Here is a 21356-nt window from a genome sequence, read left to right on the forward strand (position 1 = left end):
TAGCCAGAGAATTGTTGCCGATAGTTCTACCAGTATTTTTCGCATTCTTATTTTGCGCGGACGACTCGATGATCATGTGATGCTGTTGCTACATTGTGAAGGCCTATTGGGTACATGATTAGAACAAAAATATAGTAAACGCTGCGAAATCGTACTAATAATATTATTGCAGGGCTGGGACATTTTTGATCTGTAATCATCCTACGCTTCTGCCCATCGATTATCCAATCAAAAAACTACTTCATTTAACCATCACTTTTTTTCTGCAAATTATTTAACTAAAACCGTTCGTGTTACCATCAACCTATCGCTACACCGATAAACGGTTCGCGGTTCGGAGATACACGCAGAAATGGACCTTAAAGAAACAACGAATAACGATTAGATGGCCCGCATTTGTGCCTTCGTAGAACTAAGCTATTAATACAGTTGGCGTGAACGAATTTGGTTTTTATCTCGTCGGCACAAGGTGGCGTCGCGTCTGCAGTGTTTTGTTGTTTTTATCGTAACTAGGGCGCGTACCTTGAGAGTCGCATTAACTAGAGTCGGCCTCGCTCGGCCAATGATCCTCTGGCCTTAGAACACAGCTCAAGACCTGCAGTTTCCTTCCTTGCCATTATCTGTGTTTCCTATCCATTTATGTATTTTTTTATTTATTTATATTTAGACTTTGCTAACGAGTTTTCTTGGATTCTAGAAATTCTTGGCGCGGTGCTCCTGCGGCAATGTACCACATCCTACCCTGAGATTCACCTGTAGTATTTGATAGTTTGTTGTTTTATTGTTTTAATGGGAAGACGAGTCGTACGGTCTAATAATTAGCGTCTATTTATGGTCACAAGTGGTCACGGACGCCTTTAGGTGGTGAGTCGGATCTTCTCTATTCGACCTCATAAAGAAGTCTATGTTTTGTTATTAATCTCAAACTTTGAATCTTTTAAATGCAAAATCTAATACATGACATTTGGCATTCTTGTTTTTTTGGAATTAAATTTAACTAACTAATTAATATGTTCTTTGTCTTCCGTGACCATGAAGACCGATATCATAGAAAATTAATGTGTGTCAGTAAAAGGCAATTAACCGTGAGCACCGGTGAGCATATTACACGATACATACCTTCGTAGTTTTCATATAAACTAAATTTGCTTTTACTATTAACGAATACGTTAAGGCAAATATATATATACCGGCCGTCAGTATGATAAAAGTTCGTGACCTAGACCTCATGTCTCAAAGTGAGACACATTTAAAAAAGTCGAACGTCGAAAAGTCCTAAATCCCAAAGTCGTCGATTCGCAAATCTCCCGAACATATTCTTGGAAGTAATTAAGGTAACGCGTGTGTTGCGTATGTGGTCATGTTTATGCAATATTCGATAGTTGTCGAGTGTTGCAAAATCACCGGCAGAGACCTTGGGCAGCGGCGTGTGCTGCCTGATCCGATTGTGGAGTCCAGACCACAGAAACTTTAGATACGACTACGCGAATTATTGTACTTTTGATTGCATTTTTTTTGTTTATTATTAATTATTAAAAAGTTATTTGAGAAGGCGTCGATGTGTTGCTTAATATTAAAAAAAAAATGCTCCGGGAATTTAAATCCGGGCACAGTCTCATCACGCTTTCCAATATTCCCGGATACATAATCGTTACGTCACAGTGGCTTCTTAGAACCATCAAATAGAACGGTGTTTTCCGAGCACTATGACATGTCATTCTTCAGACTAGGCTTGCGGAGAGTACATGTAAAGAAAAACCTTTTTTACTTTATGTAATTTTTATATAAAGCTTTTGAAAGTTTTTAGTTTAAAAAAAAAAAGATGTTTCTTGAATAGATTCACTGAACTCTCTGTCATTGAGAAAAAATATGCGTTCAGTTTTACTTCATTCAATAATTCTGTGTAAAATAATAATTTGTCGAAAATAAAGGCTTTAAATGTTGTTTTCTTAATATTGTACAGAAAACACAATTAAATCTTTTAATTCATCGTTTATTCCAAATCAATATAAAACATACATAAAAAAGGTTTTTCTTTACACACAATATGTTTGGTAACGAACGTAACTCGAGTTTCTTCCGATAACTCACAGTAGTGAAAATGAATTCTAAACCGGTGGTAAGGTAATGAAAATCGAAAAACGCTTGTAAAGATCTACTCCAATAAAAAAAAACACCCTTTCTGATATAAACAGTCAAATCTTCGCATCACTTGAATATTAGATGAGAAAAAATAAATTTTAAATCGTAAAAACCTATCTAATGTTTTCTATGCTCTGGCACACATATTGTAGCGAGTTAACTAAATGGCCTTCTGAGCCCATATGCGGATTTAGACTGCACGTTGAATTCCTAAACGATACACTAAACTGTTTTATAACAGAACAGATAGAAGACTTCTCCAGCTCCAGCTCAGACCATCCACCGATATACCTACATCAATAGGTGCTTGTTTTGCCATCTGTGACTAAAACCACTATAACTCTGTGTTTTATACTGATGGCAGGACCTCTTGTGAGATATACTGGTGGTAGGACCTCTTGTGAGTGCGCGCGGGTAGGTACCACCGCCCTGCCTATTTCTGCCGTGAACCAGTAATGCGTTTCGGTTTGAAGGGGGTGTCAGCCGTTGTAACTATACTGAGATCTTAGAACTTATATCTCAAGGTGGATGGCGCATTTACGTTGTAGATGTCTATGGGCTCCAGTAACCACTTAACACCAGGTGGGCTGTGAGCTCGTCCACCCATCTAATGCGCATTCTTCCACGCAAATGCCGCGTCATACCCTTTATAAAGCGAAGTAAATTGTCGCCGGATCTTCTCAGTGGGTCGCGTTTCCGAGCCGGTGGTAGATTCGGCGAAGCACTGCTCTTGATAGGGCTAGTGTTAGCAATGCCTCCTGATTTGAGCCCCGTGAGCTGACCTACACGTCAAGGAGAAGCTGAAATAGCCTCTCAAGCTATCAGCACAGGTAGGGGGAAGAAAGGTGTAGTTGGATGGCCAGATACTTATATATACCGCAGTAAATCGAATGTCCAGCTCCTAAATATTAGGGTTACGCTGACATAGCCTCTCAAAGCTATCAGCTTAGGTAGGATAAAAGAAACCCTTTATGCTACGTTGATTTGTTGTATTTTTAACCGCAGACTAAACATGTATATAGCGGTTTTTCGCGAACCAAAGACTGAACTAAAGCTACTTTTACGATTAATTGTTTTATTAAACACAAATTCTACTTCATTTATTATTTAAATAGTGAACTAAAATTTAATCAATGCGGTAATGCTAAATGTATCTTTAAATAATTTTAAATTTTAATTCAAAATGCCTAGGAACATTGAGTTTGTATCGTCAGTTCTTCTCCGGACCGAGGTTCTCTTAGGAATCGGTTGTGGAATTTACTGTGACCTAGCAACAAAAATAAAATAAATAATTGCGATTTTATATTGACTTTCACTGTTCTTGTGCGCTTTGGTGTCGTCCTAACAACGATGATGTAAGACTTAGGTTCGTCATAAGCATTCGATTTAGAAAAGTCTGCGACCGGCATAAAGTCTGCAATTTAAGATATAAAAAAAAAAACTAAACAGCATTATAAAGCTGACCGGTTCACCTCAGTGGAAGTAGGACAGGATGCAAGCCGCGTATGAGAATGCAAACGCATGTGTACCCACACACACACGTATGCGGTTCGTTACGCGCTTAATGCATATGTATGCGTGCGTTATATAACATACTGAATGTGCATTATTTAGGTCTGCGTAAAGGCTAGGGTTTATTAGGTATTTGAGGTCTTTAGGCTTTGGGATAGGGGCGGTGTTTCGGCTTACGTCAGTAACGTCACCACTGCCCTTCCTAAGTCTGCCGCAACGTAATACTTGTTCAAGTTAGAATGGCAAGCCGTCGTTCGAATTTTCTACAGTTACAGTTAGTTTTATTACAGTTAAGGCATATCCTTCGAACTGTCAACTAAAAACTAAGGCATGACGTGGCTTCACCGAACTCAGCTCACTACAAGTCCAGCTCAGAGACAATAGTTGACAGACGGTTGTCGTATAGACACTAACCTTTCCGCCCTTCGATAAGAATATTTTCAGGCATATAGACAACTAGATGTCTATTTATAATTTAAATAAAATGTCCACGATTATTCGCTCAGAAAAGGGCTAAAATATATTTAGTTTCATTAAGGCGTTTACTCACTTCTTGTTAGTCTCGAACTGAACTTACCTGTAACAAAAACACATAGGCATTAAAATAGATGAAAGAGAAGATAATCCTAAAACTAATATACGATTCAGAGGAAATTTGCGTAATAAAAAATACTTGTATCGATAAACGATTGCATACATTTTTTTGCGATCTTTCAGAATGCTATTTCCTTTTATGAGTTTTACGATAAATAAACTCGCTCTGTTTACATGATCTTTCCTGGTGCCTACCGAGATAATTAAGAGTAGAATCTGAGCATTATCCAAGTTAAGCGCTATAAACTACAGACAGCCCTTCTCAAACATCATGAGACTCCATAAATTTCGATTGTGACAATGAAAGGCACGATTCAAGAACACATTGAAAACGTCTTGGCTCCAGAACTTCAGAGGGTATCCAAGAGTGAAACTACTAATTATTAAATTAAGTAATTGCATTCACTAAGAGCTTTTTAGCATCTGAGCTCGTCTAGAGTTTAGATGATGAGAGCTTAATGAAAAAAATAAACATAACTAAGAAGCCGTACCGTAAAATGAAACGGCAATAATAACATTCCACAAAAAACTCCAAATATTTGACAGAATTTTGAAAACAGCAAACGTCGTGTGGAACAAGAAATTTAATTGTCATTTAAAATTAATAGTTTCCAATTAAGGGCTGCGACACGGTCGCCAAAAACAGTTCTAGGTGACGTACTCAGCACATTTAAGTTTAGGGGGTCTTCTATATTTTTCTAAACTTTATCTATTTACATAATACATTTAATCATTGCGTAAATATCTGATTTACGGCCACTATTGGGGTAATAGCCTCTGATAATTAGTGGTATAAAAAGAAATGTTGTCTTTGAAAAAACACAGCGAATTAAAAAGACAATTACAACAGATATTCGGTCGTTTTTATTTCTTTAACTAACGTATCCCATTGAATATGAGACCGCCTGTAATTGGTCACTTTTGTGTTTTTGATATTTATACTTTATTCATAAAGTACGCGTCATGGACATTATCTCGTATTCAAATCACGTATTTTTTTATACTTTTCAAATTGTTTCGAAGTTCTATGAATCGAAAGTTTTTTTTAAGCTATTGCATATCTTTTATCGCGGGCGCGGCGACCGAATCAAGAGATTCCGTAACGAAAATAAAACCTTACACCCCTCACTCCGCCTACCACGTAGCTCGCGTTCAACATATTCACACGTTGCGCTTGTGTAGTGTTTGTGAATAAGCGCGCGGCGTGACGTCGCACTGCATGCGCATCATGAAAAGTCTACCCATCTCTCTCTCGCGCGGTCTAGCTTATGAGTGTGAAGGGGACAGTTAATGTTTTGCTTTTGTTAATGTTTAAAAATATAGCGTGGTCTTATTTTATTATTGTTTTAATATTAAATTATTATTGTCTAATTATAATTGCATAAGTTGATAAAAAATGCTATGCAATAGCTTTACTGCGGCAGTCCCCGAGTGCCACACTTTTTTTTTAATTCTCACTGTAGGCAAATATACGCCTTATCTGATGGTAAGTAGTCACTGAGGCTCATTGACATCAGCCAACCAGGGCAATTAAATAATAACAGTGAAGGGGGTCAATTCTTTTACCAAAGCTTCTCCTACTAAGTACGGATCTATGAACTACGAACGGAATTCCGTATAATTCGTTAGCGTAAAATTTCCTAGTTGTTTTGACACCCAGCTTGGCGAGGTGTGGTAACGGAGCGTGCAGGGTTCCATCCCAGTGTGACAAACGCAAGCACTTGTGTGTGCGCGTCACGCCATATTTTTGATTAATTTCAATGTCGGCCATGTTTTTTTTTGTTTTGACATTTGAAACGAAAAATTTTACACGACGCTTTTTGCGTTTAATGCATTGTCCTATAAGAATAAAGAAAAATATATACTAGGATTTTAAGCTATAAAGTTTTTTAAGAATATCCTGTTTCTTGTATTTTTACATGACGTAGGAATTAGTGCAAAACTTACTGACGACATTTAATTTTTGAATTAGTCGCTATAAATCAATTGATGTTTGTAGAATTAGTAAATACAGTAGCAATAAATAAAATCGATCATATTTTATAAAACAAATGTAATTCCTGACACATGGTCGTAATCATTAGTTAGCAATGTGACATCTTGACATTTGTCACAAATGTTTGGCGCCATTATGCGAAGCAAAAAATATGTATTCTCAATGTTTATGAGTTATCGATTTTTGCCAATACAAGTGAACAAAAAGTTCTAAAAAAAAAAAACTACTGCAGATGATTAAAACAGGATTCTAAATGACTGTAAAATTAAAAACACAAATATGTACGCTTAGATGTTATATTTTATATCAAAGCTCATCCAGACAGATTGATCCTGTTGTGCAACTAGCAAGCAACAATTTAAAAGGTAGAATAGTCGTCGAATATCCAATGCGAATGTCAACGTCAACCTTGACACGCGTGGTCAATAGAGAAATGGAAGTTTCTAGAAGTAAAACCCGACCACACTCAATTACGACCGCCGTTTTATAAATTTGACATTTATCTATAAAACCTCCCCTGATCTGCCAGCGACCAGTGTACCAAATTTCATGCAAACCTTCACTAATTTAATTTTATATGTGTTACATAGAAAAATACCTATCATTTTAATTTGATTGGGACTTATTTCGTAAAGTAAATACGATACACAAACAATTGCGACAATCATGCGTGATAAGCACACGGCCGCGTGATAACATTTCTAGATCTGTACACAGAACAATGGAGCCTAGATATTGTGACAGTGGAATTCTTGTTTCAATGAATACGGGCTGTGAAATCATCGCGGCGTTTCGCACCGTACAGCGTTGCGTTTGAAAAGCTAGCGCAAGCTGGGATGCTGGTTCAATATTACAATTTCTTTATTGAAATGTTGTTCTTTATAGTAAATTACGGTACAAGACCGCGTGGCAGATCACCGTTACGATGGACCGTCCAAATGAAGACAACTTTAAACAGTCCTGTCAACCAATGCACAAGAAGGGCCGCGGTACGGGAGGAATGGCGACGTCTGGTGAACCGCACCACCACCCGTTATAATGACCACGACCACTCTGCCAAGAGTACAAGCGACTGAGGATGGTGAACTAGTGGCTACCCTAATCGCCCTGCACATGGTGTAATGCGCTGTTCTCGAACACAAATACAAGCAGTTCTCTCTTTCAGACCACAGACGACAACTGCTGGACATAGTCCTCCCACAAGATGGACCGACGAACTGTTGAAGGTGGCGGGTATCCGCTAGATAGCAGCAGTTCAGCTGATGTTTAATAACATGATAGCACTATAGCGTAAATTTCAAAATTATTGTTCTACACAATTTTTTTGGCACAACGCAATGTATCACGCTTAATAATCAGCTAACGCGCCGTTTTCCACGATGTCGGGGGTATCTGACAGATACTTTGACAATACATTGCCGGTTGACGAAAAAATAGCTACCGTAACAAGTATTTAAATTCGGTAAAAGTCCGATTGTCCTTTACCACTTCACAATTGTTTTAACTAGAACTTCTTTATAATCGTCTTCGGTATGTGGCTCGTAAAGCTAAGACCATTTCAAATTCTTTAGGTATTCTTTATTGAACAATACCAAAGTCCAGTGCAAGTTGGTCTAAATAGGTATGAGCGGGACCGACCAGGTCAGGGTGACCGCAGAGTGTGCGGTTTACGGTGACTGACATATCCACGTCACGGTTCCACCTAATTCAGCGAGCTGAACACATATCCTCATTCCCTATTGGTGTCACCAAGCATTCCACTTTAAATTCTAAAGTCAATTTGAGAGATACAATATTTAAATATGTTTTTACATTTATTTAAATGCATCTGTCACACGGTAAATGCATCTTCAGGGTAGATATGTGCATAAGTTCGTCTCTCGCCTGCTGTTATGTGATCATAAGGGACTAGCTATAACTGACGGAGATTGATTATGTGACAAAGACACTTCTCGCTATCGGAGCAGACCTCATCCATATTATCTGGAACCGCTGCGTTCATCGACAATGAGCTCCCCTCTACGGTGTTTCCCGAGCGCTATGACATGTCCTTCTTCAAACGAGGCTTGCGGAGAGTACTAAATTAAATGGTAGGCAGCGGCTTGGCTCTGCCCCTGGTATTGCTGACGTCCATGAGCGACGGTAATCACTTACCACCAGGTGGACCGTATGCTCGTCTTTCTACAAAGGCCATAAATAAAAAAAGGCATTTACGTTGCGATCTCATTGTCGAATTGTCAATGTAAGTGCTGTTTCGCTCTTCTGAAACGCGGTAGTAATAGATAACTATAGGTAGCAACTACCGGTTTAAGTGACTGCCTATTTATTCATAATTAGAGTTCAGTTAATTGAACGCTTGAAAATAAACAATTTTTCCGCCAAGAACATGTAGAAGTAAGAGTAATATCGTTTCGTATGTATATATCATGTTGTTAGGTCCGCGTCATGCAGTATCGGGACACGTGTGAGTGAGCGTGATCGCCGCCTTGTCATTGACATCCATAAGGTTCTCGCGAGGAATTGAGAAGGGGCTCCCCTAGACTTAACATCTGAAGTTCTGTCTGCGAGGTTGGCGTTGTGAAACAGAGACGCGTTCGGGTTTGAAACATCGGCTCTGTGGTATCTATAGGCACTGGTGACCGTTTTGAACATGTTTTTCATAATTAAGGAGACTTCGTCATATCTTTAGACAGCAGAGTGAGTGTGGCTCTGAGCGACAGTGACCACACATGAGGTAAACTAGATGCTAGTAGTATCCGTTTAATTAGAACACAAAGCTTATCTGCTCTTTCGAACCTTTGGATCAATTATGTCGTGGCTGAAATATGCAGTGTGGTACTTTCCCAAATAGACGCATAGCAAGCAGCCTACGTATGGATGTGATGGTTAACATTTTCTTTAGCTGACCCGTGTGCTCGTATGTCAACTCAAAAAATAAGGAACCTATTCACGCGACACTAGTCACTGATCAAAAATTACATTAAAATATCGACAACTATTGCGAGTCTGTTACTAAATTAATATTATTGATATACCTATACTATACATATAGTTATAAATATATGCTTGGCGTTTGTTCCCGTAACTCGGTCGTGTTTATAATAACATAATAATATGAGACGAATAATTAATTATTTAAAAAATATGGCAAAAAAGCTCGAATGGGGAAAATCTTTATGAGAGCAATTAGTGTAATATTGCTTTATCTTTTTCTTCCTGCAATTTCCGACATTGTTTCGGTTTTTTTCGGCATGCTCGTTTATGCCTCAAAGAGTTATAGCAATATAGACCTTAACAGGATTATCATAAAGGCAGTAATGCGTTTCGGTTTGAAGGGTGGGGCAGTCGTTGTAACTATACTGAGACCTTAGAACTTACATCTCAAGGTGGGTGGCGCATTTACGTCGTAGATGTCTGTGGGCTCCCGTAACCACTTAACACCAGGTGGGCTGTAAGGTCGTCCACCCATTTAAGCAATAAAAAAAACGCATGCGGAATAGGCAGGCACACGCCCGCCACGGTCTGTAATAGATTCCAAAATGGGCGGTATTGTGTTTTTTGCTCATGTGTACTCCCAACTAACGAGTCCATTTTAATAGAGCTAAACATTCAAAAAAGCTCTCTGCCATCTGCTAAGAGCGTGTTATGAGCTTCTTCGGATACGTCACGCTGTCTCCCGGACATGAATTACAGAAGCTCATAATTTCGGGTCGCATAGAAGGCAAGCGCGCCGTTGGAAAAACACCAGCCACATGGTCAGATCTGGTTAAGAAAGCGGTTGGTGGTGAATTATACCATGGCGTCCATGATCGAACACTATGGAGGAAAGTCACATGTGGTCGCGATCCTCAGCAGTGATGGAACGATGCAGAAGAGAGGTACTCGCAAAAGCATGTTTTGGACAGTAACTTGAATTTATACTGTGACGTAGACAATGACATGTCGTACGCCGAAGATCTGTTTATAGTCGCATTGCGGGTCAGGGCTAACGTATTCTCAGAATATAAACGGCGTGTTTCTATTTAAATGTTATGGTTTCGTTAAATTACAAAAGGATGTTTTTGAAAATGCTCTGTTAAGTGAGAATTCCGAGGTCGGCGAAGCTGTCATTATTTCGATTACTTTTACGAAATCATCCTGCTAATTCTCACATCCAGTGATTGGAACTGTGACTTAAAATCGAGCTATCATGATTATGTTAGTTTTATTACTATCGCAAGGTAGATTATTATGACTTTGCTGTATTCTGTTTTTTTATTTATTATTGGTGGACGAGCTCACAGCCCACCTGGTGTTAAATGGTTACTGGAGCATCTACAGCGTAAATGCGCCACCCATCTTGAGATACAAGTTCTAAGGTCTCAGTATAGTTACAGTTGTAAAGTCGAAACTTTCACTTTCGATTCCTTTAATTAACAAAGAGCTTTTGTTAGTCTGGTTAGTAGGTATACTGATTAGTGACGGTACTGTAGAAGGCGCTCTAGGTTCGATTCCCAGTCGAAACTAATTTATTTATGTTTTATATTTGGTATTTTAATGTACTTGTTCTTATCTTTCCTGCGTGTTTCCAATATCGACAAAGTGATTTATTTATTTCTACTTTCTCATATTGTTTCAAATAATGTCAAACAATACCTAGACAGGTCATAAATTCTGTCACATGTTTAATGTAAAATAATTGAAACAAGTTTATTCATTATGTAACCATTCATATACCAAAATGAGCTTAACAAAACATAGATTCTTATGACACTAAAGTTTATTCAAAATGACCTCCGTGATTTTGAATACAGGCCTTTAATCTGCGCGGCCAGTCGTCTATCGCAGCACGAACGAAGTCCATGTCAATATCGGCGGCTGCCTTAATCAAGGATGTCTTGAGTGACTCCAAATTGGGATGAGGCTTTGAGCACGCCTTTTCCTCCAAGTGTTGCCATATCTTGTAATCTAACGGATTCAAATCTGGACTGGAGGAGGGCCAGTCTTCGTGCCGGATGAAGTCGATTTCACGCGCCGCCAGCCAGTCTTGTGTGCTCTTCGCTCTATGAGCTGGCGCCGAATCTGGTTGGAATACCCAGTGCCTGTTATTGAACATGGTATGAGAAACAGGTTCCACAAGGTTCGTCAGGACTGTATTTTGATACACAACTGCATTCGTTTTTACACCTTTCTCACAAAAATGTACCTCTGTTAAGCCCCAATAAGAAACTCCTAACCATACCATGAGCGAGGATGGAAAATGACCTCGTTGGACACGTGGAATACGGTTGCTCGCTTCTTCACTACTGTGTGCGTACACCTTATCATTTTGTTTGTTGTAGTTCTCTTCTACGGTAAAAAATTTTTCACCCAAAAAAAGAATTTCCCGATATTTTTTTCCCGCGTACCGCTTCAACAAAGCGCGGCATCTCTTCAGTCTCAGGTCCATTAGACGAGCATTCAAACGATGTCCTGTTTTTCTTCGATATGCCCGAAGCCCTAAGTCTTCATTTAACACCCTTTTCACCGTGGTTCTGCTTAACCCCATCTGAAGGGCCAACAGTTTCTGCTTACGTTTGGGATTTCTTTGAATTCGCGCCTTCACAGCTTTTATCACTGCTGGAGTCCTAACAGACCGAGGGCGACCACTTCTTGACCTGTCATCTACACTAGAGTCTTCATTGTATCGTTTGATGGTACGATAAACGAATCTTTTGGTTATATTCAAAATTTTCAGTATGTTAAAAATTTGAATTGGCGCGTAACCGCAACGATGCAACGCAATAACTGCCACACGGTCTTCTTTAAGCGTCCACTCCATATTTAAAAATGAGTAAAATTTCTAAAAGTATACATTTTTATTTTCATGAACAATTCGAAATTCGAATTCAATAAACTTTTTTGTGGCCAGCATTCTAAAAGAAAAGTTTTTACTGTGTGACAATACTTATGACCTGACTAGGTATATTAATTATGTATTAAATTTACAAAATTTTATTCGATTCCTTAATTGTTACTAAGATGCGCTTGATGATTTACGTTGTTAATTGTAACCGATGATAATGGTTCGAATCCTAGTTAATTCCAGTGTCGAGTTAGAGTAATATTTTGCGCGCACGTATCCGCGGTCGTCACGCTGCCCTGACCTGGATTCGAACGCGCTCTGACGTCCGACATGTCGCCGCGATGCGTCGCTACCCGCCACTACACTAATGGACAGTTTCGCGGGAAACCTTCGGGGTACAATCCACCATGATGTCATTTTAAGACGCCAACTGGTCACGGAATAACAAAGAATTGTGTTTTCGATTGACTAGATTGTCGTGACGAGCTTTCTTTATTAGATAAAAATACCAAGTGCAAAACGCAGGTTGTGCTTAAAAGAACGAATGGACTCCAAACCCAACAACCGAAGAATTAGGGGCGGATCGAAGTTGCAAATATATTTATTTTTCGATATATTTTACGATGCTCATTTCAATTTGGCGTCTGTAAGCACTCGTGAATTATTCACTTACTCATTTAGAACGTACGCATTTGACTAATTAGATAAGCCGAAAACACCAAGACCAAATTAATTATGTTAAAAACAAGAATTCAAACATCCTGAAACTACAATGTTTTCGGAAGAAGGCAATTATCGGTCTGACCTGAAAACCTTGACATAATACCCTACTCCGTGTCCCAGGAAACTAAACGAGGAAAAACTTATATGTATTATCCATTCATTTTATAACTTTTAATGTAACGAACAGTGATGAGGAGCGTGTTTAGGACCGGGTCACCTTGACTATAATATTCTCTACTGTTTCCTCCCTATCTCCGTAAGCCCTAGATCTTATTTCCATTACCATACTATTACCGGTGGTGGGATCTCTTGTGAGTCCGCACGGGTAGGTACCACCACCCTGCCTATTTCTGTCGTGAAGCAGTAATGCGTTTCGGTTTGAAGGGTACGGTAGCCGTTGTACTGTTAAAAAAGTAATACCTTAAAGCTCATGTCTCAAGGTAGGTGGCGGCATTTACGTTGTAAATATCTATGGGGTCCGGTAACCACTTAATATCAGGTGGCCCGTGAGCTCGTCGACGCATGTTGGTACTGCGTTCGACTGGCTAGATCTTATCTATTTCTGCTGGGACGCCGTGTCAAGTGTGTCTTTACTGGTCTAGATTAATTGACTCCCCAGAAACAAAGCTAAATAATAAGCAACACCGGAGTATTAAAGTTTGGTTTCATTTGTCTTATCCGCGTCCCGTGAGATAGAGTCGGCACAGAATTTACAACGCAATCCATGTTGTAATTCGATTTGGATAAAAGTAGCAAAAAAATTACGGCTGTCCGGCTAGCCGCCGTCACCCGTCATGGGAATATTAGACCTTCGGGTTATAAGGTAAAATTTGGTGTGAGATTCAATTCCCAAAAGCCCAATCCCAAAAAGCCCGCTGAGTTTGTTTCGCCGGTTCTTCTCAGGACTGTGGCTTTTTTTGGAACCGGTGGTAGAGTAGACATTTTTATTTATATTTTGACATTCAACAAGTGTGTTATGCTGACATCTAAGTTGAAATAAATGATTTTGAATATGAATTTTGAATTTGAATTCCAAAATGCGGTAAGTAATGCTATGGATGTAACATTAGACCGGAGGAGTATTTTTAATTACACATTTCACAGTTAATTGTACACAGTTCCAAATAAAATATACCTAATTAAATTGAAACTATGTGGAATCTTAAAGAGACATTACGATTATTTGAGCATCAATCAATATCTATTCTCGTATTCTGGAAGAAAACGTATTTTCGGTATCAAAATCAGGTCACGCTAAATATGTGCGCGCTATTTTCCTGTTTTCTTATTAAACTGTGTTTTTCGTGTCTGATTACCGGCCGAGTTGCACCTTCCTACTTATAGCGGATTCACGTTGTGGTGATTGTTATATTGTTTGATAGTGACCAAGTAAAGGATAGTCAGATTTTTGAAACTTGTTTTGTAGTTACGTTTTTGTGTTTTTATCTTTAAAAAATGATGAAAATTAATTTGGTTCGTGATGTATTTATTAATAAATTGTGGAATTCGACGCCGAAGTCACATTTCTTTAATTTCCCAATGAAATTTTAAAGTAAATAAAAAAAACTGCTGAACGCAATCTTATTCATTTCTGGAACTATGTTTTCGCACTTGGACAAGGCTTCCTAATAATTCCATTCTAATTTATATTTATTTATAATAAATCTTTGTTTTCATTCTACTTATTAAAAAAACAATTACATTTTGTTGTTGAAAAGACGAGGAAATTTAAATTTATTTCCAATTAATTATCCTTTAACGGAAAAAAATATCAGAGGGAAAATGTAGGTAGTAACCTTTACGTAATACTTGTAAACGATATCGGTGGGAGGAAAAGTTCTCAAAAACAAGTCGATGTTGCTGGCTACGCTTTTAAACTGATTTTTAATTGTCTATCGTGCGCGTAACGCAATTACGCTCTACAGTCTTCTCAGGCATCGACAGCTCTACGACATATTTCCCATTCCGGCAATGGCTCCCATGAAAGCAGTGGACATAAACTCCAGACATGTCAAACTAGTTAAGTTATCGTCGCCTAAAGGATAAGCACCGGTCAGCGTTCTCATTGAAATCTTTGCATACGACGAAGAGTTCGACGAGTGAACTAGCCCATAGACACAGCCCACTGAGAATCTCGTCGGATATTCTTAGTGGGATCGCGATTCCGATCTGTTGGTACATTCTGCGAAGCACTGCTCTTGCTAGGGCTAGTGTTAGCAAATTCACTCAGTTTGAGCCCGTGAGCTCACCAGCGAATAGGTAGATAAAAAAAGATGCCTGGTGTTTGTCTATGAAGTGATTACACCAGTGTTCAAATCTGAACTGGAAGGGCTGACATCGTGCCATAATAATGTCCAGCCTATTTCGACCGAGCGGCAATCAAGGGTCTAGGTTTGAAGACAGCCGTTACACAATCCTATTGAGGCTTCGACCTCATGTCTCAAGGTACGCGGCACTAGCATTTTAAAGTCTTTAGAAAACCACCCAACACTCATGAATCGCGAGGTCCTTCACCGATACAAGCATTCAAGAAAGTTTTTAACCTTATATAGGTTTAATTCTTTAATATATTATATTAATACGTGAAGCCAAAACTGCGTACCCCATTTTACGAAAATTGTGCGGACGCAGGAGTATGAAATTTCCCACACTTATAGAAAATGTAGAGAAGGAGTGCAGAATGTTAATATATCTTTAAATTATGCATAAAATATTCATTAAATCTAACTAACAATGCCATCCCGTCGGTAACTACAGATCCAGTTATTGTTATTCATTTCTTTACACCCGTGTGCGGATAGGAGGTAGTGGGACGTATAGAGCGACTGTCCCGCCAACCTTCACGTGAATTGAAGACGAGTGGATGAAGGGTTTAAGTACCATTTTTAAGATTTTTGAGTTTTTACATTGAAGGTGTTATGTGCCTATAAGCCTTATATTAGACCTTAAAACTGCGGATGTAAAAGCTATTTTTAGAAATTGCATGTTTTTTTACCTATGCTGATAGCCCTAAGAGGCTATTTCAGCTTCTCCTTGACGTGTAGGTAAGCTCACGGGCCTCAAACTGGGTGTGTTGCTAACACTAGCAAGACAGTACTTTGCAGAATCTACCACCGGATCGGAAACGCGACCCACTGAGAAGATCCGTCGAGAAACTCAGTGGGCTGTGGCTATGGGTTAATTTACTCGTCGAGCCCTTCGTCGCGAGCGACGGGCTCGGAGAGGACGGTGACCGGAATTGCATGTGATGAAAGAGTTATGTACGAAGAAAAAGTACAAGTAACAAAAGATTGTGGCCCATTTCCTCAAAATTAACAAATTGTATCATATCCTCCTTCATCAACTCATGTCATCAATTATCCCGCCGCCAGATTCTTATAACGCGTATTACATTCCTGTAAATCAACAGGGTTTTCTATTTATCAGTTCTAGTGTAGCCAGCGGTGAAAGCGGTTTGAACTTGCAATCGTTAGCTTTCGCTTCCGGCCGCTCGAGGGCGCTGTGTCATTACGAGATTATTGCTAATGGTAGGACAGATTTCACGCAATAGCTTTAATTGTTTTTGTTTTTATTATTGAATGCAAGTGCATAATTTATAATTAAATTACAAATGCGAATCCAAAAATTAATTAACAAACACACCGTAACCCTGACCTAGAGTCGAACCTGAATTCTATGGTGCATTAGTCATAAAGTCATCAAGTAATGTTCAATTGAATGCTAAAATAAGCTCTAGAAATATTTGGAAGTCTAATGCTTAAACGCTTTAATACCATATGATAATAATAATTGCATAATTATCAATACCTAAGTGGTAATAGTAAAAATGTAAATATTCGAATCTCTCCGTAATGACAGATGTTTACCTATTTTAACATAAATAATATTACTTTCGCGCTTCATCCGGCTAGAACGAGGTAAAAGCCAGTGCAATGCAAAAGGAGCATTGCAGTGCACTTCCTAGAGCGGAAACCGAAAGTACTCCCGGAGAGAAAACCGCTAATCTTGAATGAAACGCATTAGAAATAAATGGATGTAACGGTTGTTAGCGCCATCTATTATAAATCAAGTCAAGTCAATCAAGCAAGCAGTTTTCTAGCGAACCTTTCTGTAGCGTCATCTGTCGTAACAAAACAAAATTTCCTACCATGCCACCATTACAGTAAACTGACAGTTGAAAATAGCGCCATCTATTGTGGATTGTAAACACAAAGACGTTTATTACAATTGCTTGTGAGATTACTAAACAGTTGGACTATTTGCCGATAGATGTCTCTTAAACTAAGATTAATAAATCGAACCTTTACCTCCACCAGCGTCGTGAACTTGCGGTTTCCCGCTCGGCACTCGCTGCAACGGCGATGCACTTCCATAGTTCATACTCGTCCCCGTGTACTCTGAACTGACTGGTTCTTGCTTGATGCCGCTGGGCGTTGAAGATAATTTCTCGGCGAGCAACGGATTTTGCGACGCAATATTATATCTTCCATTATTAATGTTATTATTAACGGCATTATTAATGGCGTTGGTGCCCGATCTAAGGAGTTGCTGCAATCTTTGCTGCCCGTTGTTTTGTAAATGTAATTGACTTTGAGGGTAGTACCCTTGCAGTTGACTGCTGGACGCTGGCGACGATATGTTGTTGTTCTCTTCTTGCTGAAAAAAAATTAAACATTTAGTTCTCAATTACAGAATCATAATTGAATTATGGATTATTTATTACTTTTCACTCTTCTTAGAGCTGTCTCAATCTAAGTCAGGTAACGTTCGCCAGAAAACATCTTTACGACGTGAAGTCGCGCTAAACGCAATTGACAAATGGTTAAGTGCAATCGTTTCTTCGGTTTACTAAGATAATTATAAAACATTTCCTAATAGTACTCTGCTTCTACGTAACAGTTGGGTGTAGTGGGCAAGGTAGAAGGGAAAAGAACCGCCGGCCGGCCGCCGTTGGTCGGATCAGGTAACTGCGCTCACTGGACTCTGTGTTGCGACCGCCCTGAGAGCGAAAACCGAAGGAAATGGAAGTTGATGGTACAAAGAGACACGAAGGGCTTTCAGGGACACGATCTTCAGCAATGAAGTATCCGATTAAGAAGAAGAGCTGTAACAGTTCAGTGGCAAAGTTTGAATGCTAGTTATTTTTGGGTGAGTTTTACGGAACTGACCTTTATCTCGATAGCTGGTGCGCCCGAGGCGGTGGCGTTAGTGAGATCCGTGAAAAACGTATCGAAGTTGTCGAACGCGGTCTCCCCGAGCTGCTTCAGGATGTCGTCGGGGTCTGCCGCTTCAGAGCTCTCCGGCTCCAGGGTGAGGCCGCCCACGATGTTGGACAGCTCGGCCTGCGACAGCTCGCCCAGTGACGAGGCCATCTGCTGAAGCTGGGCGGCGGCCTGACCGCCGGCAGCCACTACCGCGTCCTGAAACTGTCCCTGTTCTTCAATAAACGATTTTGTTAACGATACTTTAGTGCACTCTCGTCATATATATTTTTTATTGCTTAGATGAGTGGACGAGCTTACAGCCCACCTGGTGTTAAGTGGTTACTGGAGCCCATAGGTATCTACGGCGTAAATGCGCCACCCACCTTGAGATATAAGTTCTAAGGTTTCAGTGTAGTTACAACGGCTGCTCTGCGCTTCAAACCGAAACGCATTACTGCTTCACGGCAGAAATAGGCAGGGTGGTGGTACCTACCCACGCGGACTCACAAGAGGTCCTACCCTCAGTAAGATTAAATTAAGTAATGAATTTGATTACGCGACGGCGTTCCTATAAGCGCAGCGCAGCGTTAGTCACATCGAGTTTATGTTATTATACAAAACCAATGTAGGTACACAATGTTACTTAAGCAATAAATTTCAATGACGATCTCGTCAAAATTATATAGGTATATATTATAGTTTAAAGAAAATTATTTAGGTCAGTTCCATTTCAATTGGCGTCATTACTTTTATCAAAGATAAATTAGTTATAATAAAATTCTTGATTAAGACATTCTTGTATCTCCTACGAGCTTCGCTTTTGCTCCCGTGAAACAATACTGTGCATTTGAAGAGTAGGATAGTTGTCATTCGATTGCAGTTGAGATTTCCACCTCGTGCGGTCAGGCGGAGATGTTAGCGTCGTAGTGTTTATGTGCTACGGTGACCGTTTATCAGCTAAAGGGTCACGCTCGCCAGCTCATATTCACTAGTATAAAGTAAGAGAACTATTATTACCTGAAGGCAATTTGAGAGATCGACCATTCTGCCCTCATTCTCGGCGGACCACCACTCGTCTTCAATAAATGGCATCGCCAGCGCCGATCCCGACGGCGCATGTGTCCCCGCCACGTTGTCACAACTACTTGACGCCAGATGGCGCTGTTCAATATGACACTCACTGCACTAACACTCGAGTTCTACACAAAGACTAAGGTCTTACTATTCTATTTAACGTAAATTCGTTTAAAATGTTTGGCAGCGTCTTGGACGGAACGTGCATTATTCGTTGTATTAATTACGCGAAGTGAAGGTACTTAGTTACGAGGAACACATAATGGTTTTTGTAGTTTGGCCGCTTGTTGTTGAACACGTTGATTGGTGTAGATGACACTCCCCCGGCCAGGTTACCTCACCCCTCGTACTCCGATCCTCTTCAGCAGCGACCTGCGAAAATCGAAAGCGTAGGCTCTCACGTCCAATAACACAAGGTACATACATAAAGCTCACATTTCATTTCAAGGACTCAAGCGTATGGTATACAGCTAAAACTAATCGGTAGTAGTTTAAATTCGATAAATGTATTATGGAAGCACTCATTAAACCGATCAAGTGCATTAGTAAATAAGTATTTATAATATATTATTTTAATAAATTTTATATCTCTGAAGCAGTTAGTCAAGCGTGTTTCAAGGATTATGGTTCCAACCACCAGCGTATTTTTGGATTGTAAAGGTTACTTTATGAGAATGGCGACAATGCGCCGAGTTCACCTGGCGACGTCCCGGTGTATGTCGAACCTTCGTCGACACAGCATAGAGGCGCTACGCACCGCACGCCGCGCACACAATGCTCTGCAAACAAAGGGAAATTTGTTAAAACAGTGTACAGTGACATCTAACGGAAATTTGCATCATTACACGCTATTATAAAAACAGTAAACTTTATATTTTACCCAAATAAACGTTCTTATGGAATATTTAAATAAACATATCGGTAACTGTACATAATACGTCATTTTTCGCTAAGATCTCACCTAAGTCAATGAGCCGCTAATACACCGCCATCTATGATCGAATAGAAAACAACATGATACTTCATTAGTGATGAGCCGATTTTTAATTTAACATAATTGACTATTATGCGTAGAAGCGGGCTCAACGACCTCGTACAAAAACTTTGCCTGCGTAATAATGTAAAACAATACAAAGCGGCGTTCACAATGCACGGAAGATCGCAACGCAAAGAAAGGTGGGCTGTATTCGTTCGCAAAAACACGAACAATGCTTGTCTTTCACTGTAATTACGAGTGTGATACGTTAAAAAATCATAACTTTTGTTTTCTAAAACGTTTCCTAGTGCACTTTCTTCTGTCAGTTGCGTGTGTCGCCGTCGCGGCGTCGCGGCGTCGGTTCGAAGCGAGCGAACGCGCTGCGTGCTTGATGGCCGAGCTATGCACGCAACCAACTTTATGTATATTAAATGTCATCATTATAGCAAAAAAAATACACATTTAATTAAACCCAATTTAATTTACCAATGTATTTGAGACGTATCTTTAATTTTCACACAGTCATTTTCCCGAGAATAAACGATTTAGCATTTATACGATGCTCATGACAATACAATGATTAGGTAATTGAAATTCTTAGCAATAATTAAAAATTAGTCGGCAAGATCACATTAGAAATATTTTGTTGATCGTTCGTGTAGATATTGGGTATGTGAATTCTAAGGTTTATGCAAATTCTCACCACAATTATTTTAAAGGCTAATATTGAATTTATTATAGTTTAGCTTTCGTTTATTATAGTATTTAATTTATTAAGTTTAGCTCCAAAAATACATAGTTTCCGGTAGTTGTTATTTTCTATTGAAATTTAAATTATGTGATAGAATTTTTGCTTTAACTAAGTTATTATTAGAATTGTATCTTAGTAAAAATATAATTTAATTAGCATTAAAAATATCATAACAATGTCGTGGAATTCTAATGGTAAAATTAACAAATATTTTGAGATTCACTCAAAATAAACGAGTTGCACTTTTCTTCTTTCTCTCTTCTTCAACCCTTCTACCCAATACTGAGTATGGGTCTTTTCGAATGGACCCCATTCTCTTCGGTCTCTTGCCTTTCGCATCCAGCCCCACCAGCCAAATTGACCAGGTCATCGGTCCAGCTCATTGGTTGTCTATCCACGTTACGACGTCCAGTACGAGGTCTCCACTCCAGTACTTTTGTGCCCCATCGATTGTCATCATCATATATAGCTTATAAACAGGTCTTGAGGTCTTGCACGAGATACGATATGATGGCAGATTACAAAAAAACATTTTTAATTTTTTAATCTCAATACGCTAA

At 39.3% G+C, this 21356-nt stretch overlaps 1 protein-coding gene across 9 annotated transcripts in view; it reads right to left on the reverse strand.

Moving 5' to 3' along the window:
* Eip74EF (Ecdysone-induced protein E74) overlaps nucleotides 1–21356 on the reverse strand; it is a 247768-nt gene that overhangs the window by 125188 nt on the left and 101224 nt on the right. For 2 of the 9 annotated variants that reach the window (XM_089733409.1, XM_089733411.1), the window contains 5 exons: nucleotides 19768–19848; nucleotides 19013–19441; nucleotides 17960–18223; nucleotides 17099–17447; nucleotides 4205–4231 (listed from right to left, as the gene is read on the reverse strand). In XM_089733409.1, coding sequence (XP_089589535.1) covers nucleotides 4205–4231; nucleotides 17099–17447; nucleotides 17960–18223; nucleotides 19013–19087 — 715 coding nt within the window. In that variant the 5' untranslated portion in view covers nucleotides 19088–19441; nucleotides 19768–19848. Of the gene's footprint in view, nucleotides 1–4204; nucleotides 4232–17092; nucleotides 17448–17959; nucleotides 18224–19012; nucleotides 19442–19734; nucleotides 19849–21356 lie in introns of all 9 variants that reach the window. The other 7 variants (XM_089733413.1, XM_089733410.1, XM_089733412.1 and 4 more) reach the window with 7 other exon arrangements.

Source organism: Bombyx mandarina, chromosome 15 (assembly GCF_030267445.1).
Source record: "Bombyx mandarina strain Sakado chromosome 15, ASM3026744v2".
Taxonomy (NCBI): domain Eukaryota; kingdom Metazoa; phylum Arthropoda; class Insecta; order Lepidoptera; family Bombycidae; genus Bombyx; species Bombyx mandarina.